General features: G+C 52.8%; 1 protein-coding gene across 1 annotated transcript; it reads right to left on the bottom strand.

Moving 5' to 3' along the window:
• Nucleotides 1–237: 237 nt before the first annotated feature.
• CRYBB2 (crystallin beta B2) lies at nt 238–9,940 on the bottom strand. Its single transcript, XM_060029417.1, has 5 exons — nt 9,887–9,940; nt 6,806–6,924; nt 3,351–3,483; nt 2,068–2,210; nt 238–406 (listed from the first exon to the last, which is right to left on the bottom strand). Exons 1-5 carry the CDS (start codon nt 9,938–9,940, stop codon nt 238–240), a joined length of 618 nt encoding a protein of 205 aa, XP_059885400.1.
• Between the last annotated feature and the right edge of the window lie 2,007 nt (nt 9,941–11,947).

Genomic DNA, 11,947 nt, shown 5'->3' with positions numbered 1-11,947 from the left:
CTGGTTCTCTCGTCTTTCTGTGTCTCTGTCTTTCATACAAGTGCACGCACGCGTGCACACACTACACGCAGCACCCCGGCTCCCACGGGGATAAGTGCACGCAGCACCCCGGCTCCCACGGGGGATAAAAGACACTGCTGCGGACAAGTTGCAAGTCACACTTTATTCACTCGCCAGGATGTCTGGTGGGATCCTGGGCAGCTGGCCAGGCCCCTGGGAAGGAGGAAATGGGGGGCACTAGTTGGAAGGGTGGAAGGTGCCTCGCTGGTGCCACTGCATGTCACGGATGCGGCGCACGGACTGCACCTGGGGCTGGGGGGCCCCGAAGTCGCCGCTGTCCTTGTAATCACCCTTCTCCAGCAGGTACTGCAGCCCGCGGTAGCCGGGGTACTGGTAGCCGACCCACCTGCAGGGCCAGACGTGGGAAGAGGGGACGTGGGGAGACAGGAGATGCAGATGGAGACAGAGGGAGGGAATTGTTTAGCCACTAGGAAGGGTGGGGCCTCCCAATCATTTCACACTAACTGGGTTTTGAGCAGGTACACCCCCACCCTTCCTGGGACCAGCCTCTGCTATCTTCCTTCCCTTGATGGGGAGCTCACTATCTCCAGAAGCAACTTTTAACTGAAGGCCTGACACTGGGTTCAGAGGAAGGGGTGATCTCAAGCTCACTTAAGCTTAGAAGAAGACAGGCCTCTTACCCCAACCCCCGGCAAGGCCAAAGGACAGCAGGCTAGGTCCCAGGAGCCCTCCATGATCCCTCCACCCTTTGAAGCCATCACCATTTAGGGGTCACTCACTCTGAGTACCTGATGACCATTACAGTCTTCTCCCCAGAAAGCATCACAGTCCTGGCCCACATGGACCTGCCCATTCAGCCCCTGTGGACACCTCTAGCTCTGCTTCTCAGACTTGGGCCCCTATATCTCTGCAGCACAGCCACTCCGTCCCTTGTAGAGCCCATCAGTCTCACCAGGCTCCTCCCACCACAGGACCTTTGCACGTGCTGTTCTCACCGTCTGGGATGTCCTTCCTTCTCTTTACCTCTATAATACCTTTCTTGAGATCTCAGCTCGAAAGTGCCTTCCTCGGGGAAGGAGGCCAGGTTCGTGTGGGTTCCTAAACTATTAACAGTTGTCCGCAACCAGACCGCTAGCCACACAGGCAGAGGCCAGGTCTGTTTAACCCACCTTGACTTACTGATGACTTAACACGGTGCCTGGCATATGACGTCACTCGACAAATTGAATCAATGAATGAATAAACGAGTAAATGGAGGGGAACATGAATACAGAACCTTGCACGCTCTAAGAGTTTGACAAGCCCCAGAAAGCCAGCATGTGTTGGTAAACTAGCTCTCTTGGGGGCGGGGGGGCAAAGTCTTGATTTGTAACATTCTCCAATTTCTGAGGTGTAAATACTTCATGATGGCTCATTTCAAGTTGCCAATGATGAAATAACCAGCTCGCGTAAATTCTGAAAAGTTAACAGTCAGCTTTTGCAAGCTGGTACAAGCCGTCCCCAGCACACCACTGCCCAAAGCCCATCGTCAGACTCCCCGTGGAAACCAAACTTTTCACACTGAGAAATTCCCCAATGCTGATGGTTGAGGTTTATGTGCCGAAGTTTAACTTGGTGGAGAAGGATCCCTCCTATTTCCAACCTCAGGAACTCATGCAGTCAAAGGCCAGCACTGGCTGGACTTCCTGCCTCTCCCAGCTCTGTTAAGACCACTCAACTCATTCCCAGCTTCTGCTCCCCCCTACACCCCCCCCATCTCTGCCTTACCCTGCCCCCCCCCACCATTTACTGTCCTGCTCTTTGGGGCTGAGGTTAAGGCCAAGGTTTCTCTCCTCCAGAGGTAGGGTGTTGCCCAAAAGGCAGATCAGGATGGAACTTCAGGGGCTGAAAGCCATGTGTAGGCTGATGATTTCAACGCCCATTTTCCAATGAGAAGACTGAGATCAGGAATGTCTAAGATCCCCAGAGTTCAGGACAGAGCAGGACTTAGCAGCCCAGGGTCTGGACTCCTGGGGCGGGGCGAGCCAGGGCTGGCTGTGCACTCACGTGCCACTCTGCACCCGCACAGAAGACACCTTCTCCTGGTAGCCGTGGGCGTGGAAGCTGGGCACATCATCGTCTATCACCTCCATCTTCTTCCCTGTGAAGTTGGGGTTCTCATAGAGGATGATCTTATGTTCCTGGCTGTCCTGTGGACAGGGAGTGGGGGAAAGCGAGTGTGGGTGAGAGCGCCCAGGGTGCCCTGGAGTTGGGACCAGCAGGCTCCACCTGCAGCCCTCTGGCCCAAGACCCCCACCACGTGAGTGTCTATGGCAACGGCATCCAACAGGGTTTGTTCATTAAGATCCTACTGGGCTATTTTCACATAACAGACACTCCAGATTCTACACTTTGGGGACTATTTGATTCTGAAATGGCATTTTCCCTCCCAACACCTCAACTCCCCTTTTAAAAACTAAATGGCAGCCATGATACACACACACACACACATGGGCTTATCGTGCCTCCAGCAGACACTTGAAATATTTTGGCTTTCCTTCATCTCCACATATCTTCCCATCCTCCTGTTCCTGTGACATTTTTCTTAGTCATCTCCTTTCATCCTTTAGACTACTCTTATGCTGTTTGGTGGATAAGAAAACTGAGGCTTAGAGAGGTAAAGTGACTTGGTCAAGGTCACACAGCCGGAAGTGCCAGAGCCAGCAGAGGAACCCAGGTCTGTGGAACGCCAAGTCCAACGTTCTCCGATTTTCCATCTAGCTCTGGGGAGAACTAGACTGGGCTGGGGAGGTTTGGGAGTATAACTGAGCATCGCTGGGCCCTCTGCCCTCCAGAGAGTTCACATGCTAGTAATCAGGATCAGAGAAGCTCTGAAAGGTTACACTGGCATGAGTCGTGAACAAGAGCTAACCTGCCTTCTCCTCCAGCCCGAAACCCAGAATTTCTTTGAATATTTATGGTGGCAATCATTTATGGAACGATTGCTTTGTGACAGAAATCACACAGCCCTGGACAGCACCATCCGCATAGAATAGAATGTGAACAGCGCCCCTGGAGCATCTTGAAGGAAGCCCCTGAAGTCATACGATGCGGCAGTTCTCAGGCTAAGCCTGCTGGTGTCTCAGGACAGTAGATACTAATATCCCCATCTTACAGGTGAGGAAACTGAGGCTCAGGGAAGTGAAGTGACTTATGCGAGGTCACACAGCCAGGAAGTCTCCCGCCAGTCAGAAGGGGCACGATGCCAGAGGTAAAGGCTCCTTCCTGGTCCCCAGACCGCTGGCTCCAGGCGGGCAAAGAGAGGAAGAAGATGAGGGTCAGGGGCTTACCACTTTGATGGGCCTCAGGGAGCTGAGGGAGTCTGTCCTCCGGCTGCTGGTCCATGAGTCCCAGCGGGGGTACTCGCCCTTCTCAAACACAAACTGCTCCCCTTTGCAGTTGGCTTGCTCGTAGCCCACCCACCTGCAGTGGAGACAGAGAGAGAGACGGCAAGTCAGGCTCACTCCAGGCTTCCTCTGTGGGGCCCTGGCTACTCGTTTGGGCCCCAGAGCTCACAGTTGCCCAGTTCATCAAAATGAGCAGCAGGGCTTTCCTGGAGGTGCAGTGGTTGAGAGTCCGCCTGCCGATGCAGGGGACACGGGTTCGTGCCCCGGTCCGGGAAGATCCCACATGCCGCGGAGCGGCTGGGCCCGTGAGCCATGGCCGCTGAGCCTGCGCGTCCGGAGCCTGTGCTCCGCAGCGGGAGAGGCCACAGCAGTGAGAGGCCCACATACCGCAAAAAAAAAGAGTAGCAACCTCATTTAAATCCAAGCACAGCAAATCCAAGAGCAGCATCACCTCAGTTATCCAGAACCCAGCACGGTGCTGACTTCAATCATCTGGAACGTAACCAAGAAATAAGGAGGAAGCCTAAAAGATGGCCTAGCAACAAACACAGACGTATAGAACCCATGTCCCAAGGCCAATGGTATGCTGGGAAACGGTAAATTAAATTGTGCTGGTAAATTAAAAGCCAGCTCTGAAAAACAAAACAAATCCTGTTTGTAGCGTTTGCTAATTTCCATGGTGTAAATACTCCCACCGTGGCCAGTGTCAAAGCTCTCAGTGTGATATCAGTGAACATGGAGTTGGGAAGAAATGTGCCCAATCAGCTTTTACCACCGAGAACGGACTGCAGAACATCCCTGTATCTAAAGCTCACGTACCTTGTTCATACCAACCCCTTCTCTCTGGGTCTCTTTCCTCTTTGGTTCTTTTTTTTTTTTTTTTTTTTTGCGGTACGCAGGCCTCTCACTGTTGTGGTCTCGCAGGCTCAGGGCCATGGCTCACGGGCCCAGCCGCTCCGCAGCATGTGGGATCCTCCCGGACTGGGGCACAAACCTGTGTCCCCTGCATCGGCAGGCGGACTCAACCACTGCGCCACCAGGGAAGCCCATCTCTTTGGTTCTTGATGGTGGTCTCTGGACTCCTACGCTACACAAAACTCTAACAGTCTTAGATCCACAGTAGAAGAGAAAATCCTTAAAGGGAAGGATTACCTGCCGGTGGGGCATGGCTAATAGAGGAAAGGGGACAATAAGAAAAAGGTGGGACCGACTTCATGATGCCTGGCATTCTGGGGCGTTCATCGCAGAGGCAGACAGTTCAGCCTGGCACAGGGACAACTCTTTGGAACAGTCATCTAAGTCCTTAACGGAAGGAGAGATGGTGTTTCTTGCTGCTTTTAGCAGAGGATGCCCTCTTGATGTGGCAATTCAGCTTTAGACAACGTGTCCTTCGAAAACAGTTGTCAAAGAGCTCACAGATACACGGGTAACGATGTTCATCACGGTGTGTTGTTTATAATATCAAATAATCAAAACAACTTACGCATCCAACGGGCAGGGCCTGGTTGAGTAAATTATGTCGTATCCCGTAATGAAATGTTACAAAGGTATGAAAAACAATGCAGTAGGAGAGGGGTTCTCAAACTTAACCGGGCAGAAATATCACAAGGTGGTGGGTTTGTGAAATGTAGATTCCTGGGCTCCAGGCCCAAGAGTTTGATTCACTGGGTCAGGGCTGGGACCCAAGAATCTGCACTTCGGGGGCTTCCCTGGTGGCGCAGTGGTTGAGAATCTGCTTGCTAATGCAAGGGACACGGGTTCGAGCCCTGGTCTGGGAAGATCCCACATGCCACGGAGCGGCTGGGCCCGTGAGCCACCACTACTGAGCCTGCGCGTCTGGAGCCTGTGCTCCCCAACAAGAGAGGCCGCGATAGTGAGAGGCCCGCGCACCGCGATGAAGAGTGGCCCCCGCTTGCCACAACTAGAGAAAGCCCTCGCACAGAAACGAAGACCCAACACACCAAAAATAAATAAATAAACAAACAAAAAAAGCCAAGCATTTTAAAAAAAAAAAGAATCTGCACTTCAAAGCCTCCCCACCTTCTATGATTCTGATACAGATTTACCTCCAAAAAACTCTTTGAAAAGCATTGACATAAAATGCTACTTAATGACATGGAAAGAATTTGAGATAAAAGTTTTCAAAATGAGTTATAAAACAGTACGTGAAGCATGATCTGACTCTTGATTAAGTATATATCTAATATATATTTGATGAGATATATACAGAGAAAAATATAAGTTTATATGAAAATCTTAATGGTTACTCTGAGTGGTAAGATTAGAGTCGTATGGTTTTTTTGCACTAAACCATTGCTCCTTAATTTTAAACAATAAACAATAATTAATAAAAATATCAAAGTTATATTTTTTAAAAGAAAGCAGAGGAGGAATGCAAGGTCTATTTGAGAAATTCTTCCATCCAAATACTAAAAAAAAAAGACAACTGAAAAATCAGATGTGGTGCTTCAGTTGACAAAACTTCAGCCGTCCAGAAAGGCATGCTCTCAGGAACACTGATGCTCTGAGCGCATCAGCTAAGTGGGGCGGGCAGGGCCATTCCTTTGGCTGTGCTCTCCACACCAGGAGACTCTGATTCAATTAGGGTCATCACACACTGCAGAATTCCCAGTGAACCTTGAGGTGTGGTGCGGGTCATCCAGGACCCACACTAGACTCACTGACCTATTGTTGGGGGTCACTGGTGGCCACCCCTGATTCCGGAGAATCTTGGAGAGAAGGAACAGTCAGGGAACCACAAGGAGAGGCCCCTGCAGGCCGTGCTCAACTATGTCACCTGAGCGTGGCAGAGTCAGACCTGACCAGTCACCTCCCCTTCTCTCTTGGGCCAGGGGTCCCAAGCCTGCTGGCCCCCAAATGTGTCAGCATATCTGCGAAAACCAAGTATCCCCAGGTCCTGGGAAGGGAGTGGTGGTTGCAGAGGTGGGGTATCCAGCTTTAAACCTCCCAGGAGAGCGAGCACACTCCCAGAGCCAGAGATTGGCAGCTCTAAAAAGGTCCACGGGAGTCACTGTGTCTGTCTCCCTGCCTCAAGGAAGTGGATGACCTTGGTGTCAGGCTTTTCACATGAGCTCCATCCCATCATCCCCAAGAGGACATGGTTAACCTCATCCTACAGAGGAGAAAACCGAGGCTCAGAGAGAGAGGTTCCTGGTCCAACATCACACAGCACAGAAGTGGTGGAACCAGGATTTGAAACCCAGCTCTATCTGACCTCAGACCACAAGCTCTCTCCACAGGCTGCCAAGACCCCAAATCCTGGTCCCCTGATTGCACAGTCTAGGAGCTCAGTGAGAGCGGATCCCTCCAGCTCGCTCTAGAGCCTGATTGCCTCACCCTGGCAACCCCTGACCAAGTGAGACCCCCCAGGTACTTACGGTCCAGCCTGCACCAGGACAGAGCCTGCCTTCTCCACGCCGGTCTCCTTCAGGTTGGGGCAGGGCCCATTGAGCTCATGTGAGTGGCCCTGGAAGTTTTCCTGCTCAAAGATGATGATCTGCAACAGGAGGAGAGAGTCAGACCCCCGTCCCGATGGGGAGGAGGGAGAACAGGGCAGCAGGGGTGGGAGGGCGTAGGGAGGGGACTCAGAGAGCCTTGGAGGATGCTGAAGGGTTCCACACTCGGGAATCATGAACCAAATATAAAGTCTGACAGTCTTGGCTCCAGTTACCAGCTGTGAGACCTTGAGCCAGTATTTCACCTGTCTGAGCCTCGGTTTCCCCATTTGTAAAATGGGAAATAAAGACAGAACCTACATCACGGGGTTGTTGGAAGGATTCAGAGGAGCGTAATGGCTAGCACACCATATTTGTTCTGGGTGTGGGAAGCACAATTATATTAAGGGACATGCTAAGGATCCCAAGTGGGTAAGTGGCAGAGCTGAAATCAGAGCCCAAGCTCGTCTGATGCTGTTTCCTGTAGAGCAGCATTTTGGTACCACTGGTCTGTGGACCAGAGTAGGGGTAGCAAGATGCTAGACCATGCTGCTTACGCTTCTCCTGCCCCCATTAGAGCTGGACCAGTGCTGCCGTATCCACCCTCCACCACCGTTTCACCCATAAGACTATGCATACCTGTGCCCTTTTCTTAAGCCCCCACAGGTTTTGCAGGCTTTCCTCCCCCTCTGGATACTTCTTCAGAGGACTTCACTCCCCTTGCCTCACCTGCCTCTCAGCAGCCCAGGGAAGGGCCGGCAGGATCCCCATCAGGAAAAGGGAAGATCAGCAAAACTGACAGGGCTGCTCCGGCCTCACAGCCAAGTGCTAAGAGGTGGGGGAGGGGGGTAGCTGCCTCCTGTCAGGATTCCAGACAGAACCTGGGGGCAGACGTTTGCCAGCCACACTTGCCCCAGGGGACTGCCTCTGGATGAAGGGGGGCAGGGTTCAGGGAAGGGGGCCTCCAGGAGGGGCAGCTGCCCAATCCAGGCGGCCAGCACTGGCTGGGTAAACACGCCCCTCTCTCCCAGGCCGGGGATTAGCCAGACAAAGCCAGGGGAGGGAGGCCCAGCAAGTTCACAGTCAAATTCCATGGGCTCAGTTCAGCCTGTACGATCACTGACGAGACCACAGATGGGTCAGGAGGAGAACTGGGCTCCTACGTCGCCTCTGCTGCATCCAGCCGTGCAACCCGAGGAGGCCACGCGATGGCTCTGAGCCTCAGCTGCCCCATCTGTAAAATGGGGCATCATGCCTATTCTGCAGGCTTATTGAGAAGAATCAAGAACCTGGCAGTCGGGGGCTAGTGGATTATGACACTGGCCCGGGAGACAAGGGCTTACAGGGGCAAGGAGGGCAAGGCAGGGCAGACTCCCCATGCGTTTGCAAGGCCTCAGAGCCCAGGAGCTCAGTATTATTACTGTTGTTGTATGTATCAACAAATGGACGCTAAAAATTTACGTATTACCTAATCCTTTCAACCTGCACCGTCCAATTCAGCAACTGCTAGATGTCTACTGAACGTGGGCAACTAACCTGAATTAAAATGTGCTGTGGGTATCAAATACACATCAGATGTTGAAGATCCAGTACGAAAAAAAGAATGTAAAATAGTTCTCTAATAATTTTTCTACTGACTGTACATTAGGATATACTGGGCTTAATAAAATATATGAAAATTAATTTCCCGTTTCTTTTTACTTCGTTAACATGGCTACTAGGAAGTGTTAAAGTCCGTAAGTGGCTCCCATCTGAAATCGGTTGGACAGCGCTGCTCCAAGCCACATCGCCCTGGGCTTCTTGCTGCTCAAACTTACCCATCTCACTCCAACCCCCGGGCCTTTGCACTCACTGTGCCCTTTGCCGAGAATGCTCTCCCCTACCCCCCATTCCCCAACTTTCACTACTTCCTCACTTGACTGGGGGCTCTGTTCAATGTCACCTCCTCAGAGAAGTCCTCCCTGACCACCTTAGCTAACACGTTCCTCGTCCACCCTGACCCTAAAGAACCCACTCTTGTTTCTTCCTAACACTTTTCACTCCTTGAAGTTATATAGTAGTTTATTTATTGTCTTTCTTCTAGAAAGTAAGCCTCTTAAGGGACAGAATTGGGGTGAGCTGGGGTGGGGGCCCAAATCAGACAAAAAGGCAGTTCCAGGACAGAATCTATGCCTGGGGCCTCCGAGGCAGAGGGAAACAGGAGGGCAGCCTGGTGGACTGTTGCTGGTAGAAGTTTGAGGGCAGATTCAGTGTGACAAGCCCCTGACATTGGGATAAGATCCCACTGCCCTTAGGAGGAAAAAACAAAGAAGGCTGGCGTTAGGTGGACAAGCATTAGGCTGAGCCTGTTTTCTTTGATTTTGTTTTTGGGTTTTTTTTTTGCGGTACGCAGGCCTCTCACTGTTGTGGCCTCTCCAGTTGCGGAGCACAGGCTCCGGACACGCAGGCTCAGCGGCCATGGCTCTCGGGCCCAGCCGCTCCGCAGCATGTGGGATCTTCCCGGACCGGGGCACGAACCCGCGTCCCCTGCATTGGCAGGCGGACTCCCAACCACTGCGCCACCAGGGAAGCCCTGAGCCTGTTTTCTTTGCCTCTTCACAATTACCTTATGCCATGAGTCCAACGCTCCCCATTTTTTGAAGGAGGGACCTGAGGCTCAGAGAGGTCAAGTGACTGGCCAAGGTCACACAGCAGGTGTGGAGTCAGGATTCCCACCCCACCCCCCATTCACAAGCCCCCTCTCAGACTGGACCGAGGGTCTGCCCCAGCTTTGGGGACCCACCCTGGGCAATGGGGTAAAGGGTATGGCAGAGAAAATTAAGTCTCCAAAGCCAGAAGGATGCTAGTCGTGGGCTGGGGAGGGGCCTTCTGAATCAGCATCCCCTCCAGTGTGCAAGCTGGGGAGACTGTGGCCCAGAGAGGGGGAGCCCCAGAAAGGAAGGCACCAACCCCACTTTACAGCAGGGAAACCGAGCCTGGGAGAGGCACCGTGCTTGCCACCCCTTCCTCCCACATGGTACCCACCTTGGGGTTGAGGGGCTGAGGTTTGCCCGCTGGGGTCTGGTGGTCTGAGGCCATGGTGGGCGGTCCGGTGCAGGAATGACCTGGAAGGCAAGGCATGGGGGAAGCAGCAGTGAGGACCTCTCTCTGGGCCCTCGGTTCCCTCACTGGGGGGGACAGGGTGGTGGCGGCACCGTGTCCCGGGGCCACATCACTCCAGCCCCACGTCCTGTTTTCTGTCTCCCTGATTTCAGGTTGTCCTAGGGCAGTGCGGACGGCCAGCGGCTGCCTGAACGTCCATCCTTAGCTTCGCTTCTTTGTGTCCAGGCCGGCTCCGAGGGGGGACAGAGAAATGAGTTCTACTAAAAAATAAAGTGAGACACTAGAGTGTGAGTGGGGACCCATTTGGCCCCAGATAATTGATGCTATTATGCATAAATTTCTTATGCATCGATTGATATTACGCAGAAATTTCTTGATTCAAAGAAAATAATGTGGGCAGACAAACCCCACGCACTGGCTGTGCCTGGCCGGGTTTTAGCTCCCAATCTGCCATCTCACGAAGTCCCCTGGGCCCCCGCCGCTCATCCCCAACTTCCTCCTTGACTCCTGCCCCCCCCCACATCCAGTACCCAGAATGCTCCTTTCCACCATTGGCCATATCCTCCCCTCCACCACCCAAATAGTACACAAGGCTGTGATGGAACTCCTGCCACAAGAAAGCAACGACGTGAGTATTATGGAAGTTCAGGCACTGTGGTCAGCAGCGGGGAGAATTTCTTAGCAGCCAAGAACGTCAGAAAACCTGGAAGTGTGTCAGTTTCTTCTCCCTTCCCACAGGATGGGCAGAGAACAGAGCCTGTGTTTTCCCAGTGTAGAGGGGAAACCTGTCTCCTTCTCCAGAGATAACATCCGGCTTCCAGAAGCTCCTTCCACACCAGAGGCCAGGCCAGGATGTTCCCCCAAAAGAGGACATTCAACTAAAGCAGGTTGGGAGCCAAACCTGCCCTTCTCCCCTAAGAAACCAGCCCTCTGGGTCTGTCACTGTGCCCAAGATGCCACATTACAGCCCCAGCACCATCCTCAGACTAAAGATTAAGCTCAGGTGGTTCAACTCAGGCGCTTCCTCCGCTGCGTACCAGCATCAAGGCCCTGGGAAGGTCATCCCCTCTGTGCCTCAATTTCCTGTTCTGTAAAATGGGGACAGGATGGTGCCTGGTCATAGCTATGAACAGGTTGTGATGATCCAATCATAGAACACAGAAAAGCTCAAGCACTTGGCACCCGTCCCGGAACCCACTCGTGCTCAGTACACGGCACCAGTTATGGCATTATTAGGGTCCTTTCCACCCAGTTTTAGTGCCTTTGGAGTCACCTGTTGCTGGGAGCTCCCCGAGAGGGGGGCTGCTTCCTAGCTGTCCCAAGGCGGGACACAGAGCCGGTGCCCGGGAGCGTTTGTGGATATGGAGAGAGCTGACTCACGGCCCTAGAAATGAAGCTGAACCTTCCGTGGTTTCACTCCTTCCACCTGCAAACCCTCAGCTATATTCTCCTCCACCGGCAAAACGAGGATGCTGATGGACTGTTTAATACTAATGAAGAGCATCACCAAAATACACACTGTGCCAGGCACCGTGCTAGGCCACTCACCTATGCATCTCTGAGCCCCACAGCCAAGGATGTCTTATGACCCCCTTCCCATTTAACAGAAAGGAAAACCGAGGCTCAGCACCTTGAGGTCTTTGCCCCAAGTCACCCTGTCAGAAAGTGATAGCCTCTGGATTTGAACCCAGGTCTCCCACACTTTCCATCAGGGAGGAGGAGGAGAGAAAAAGGCAAGACAAGCAATAGAGGCATTCTTACCAGTGACACCAGCCCAAGAGTGCCCGTGGAGCCGGCCGGCGGGAGGTGGCATTTATACCTTCCCCAGCAGTGCCGGTGCCAAGGCGGGTGACCGCTGCGTCCCTGTGGAAAGCGGGGCGAGAATGCTGGATTAAGCCCGCACCAAAGCCCAGGTCAGCAAATGCCCACAGACATTGTGTTTCTGCACAATAATGTCATCAGCTTTCAGATTCGGCTGCGCCA

Source organism: Delphinus delphis, chromosome 13 (assembly GCF_949987515.2).
Source record: "Delphinus delphis chromosome 13, mDelDel1.2, whole genome shotgun sequence".
Classification (NCBI taxonomy): Eukaryota; Metazoa; Chordata; class Mammalia; order Artiodactyla; family Delphinidae; genus Delphinus; species Delphinus delphis.
The sequence above is the reverse complement of the archived record's forward strand: the minus strand, read 5'-3'. Positions and strand labels throughout refer to the sequence as shown.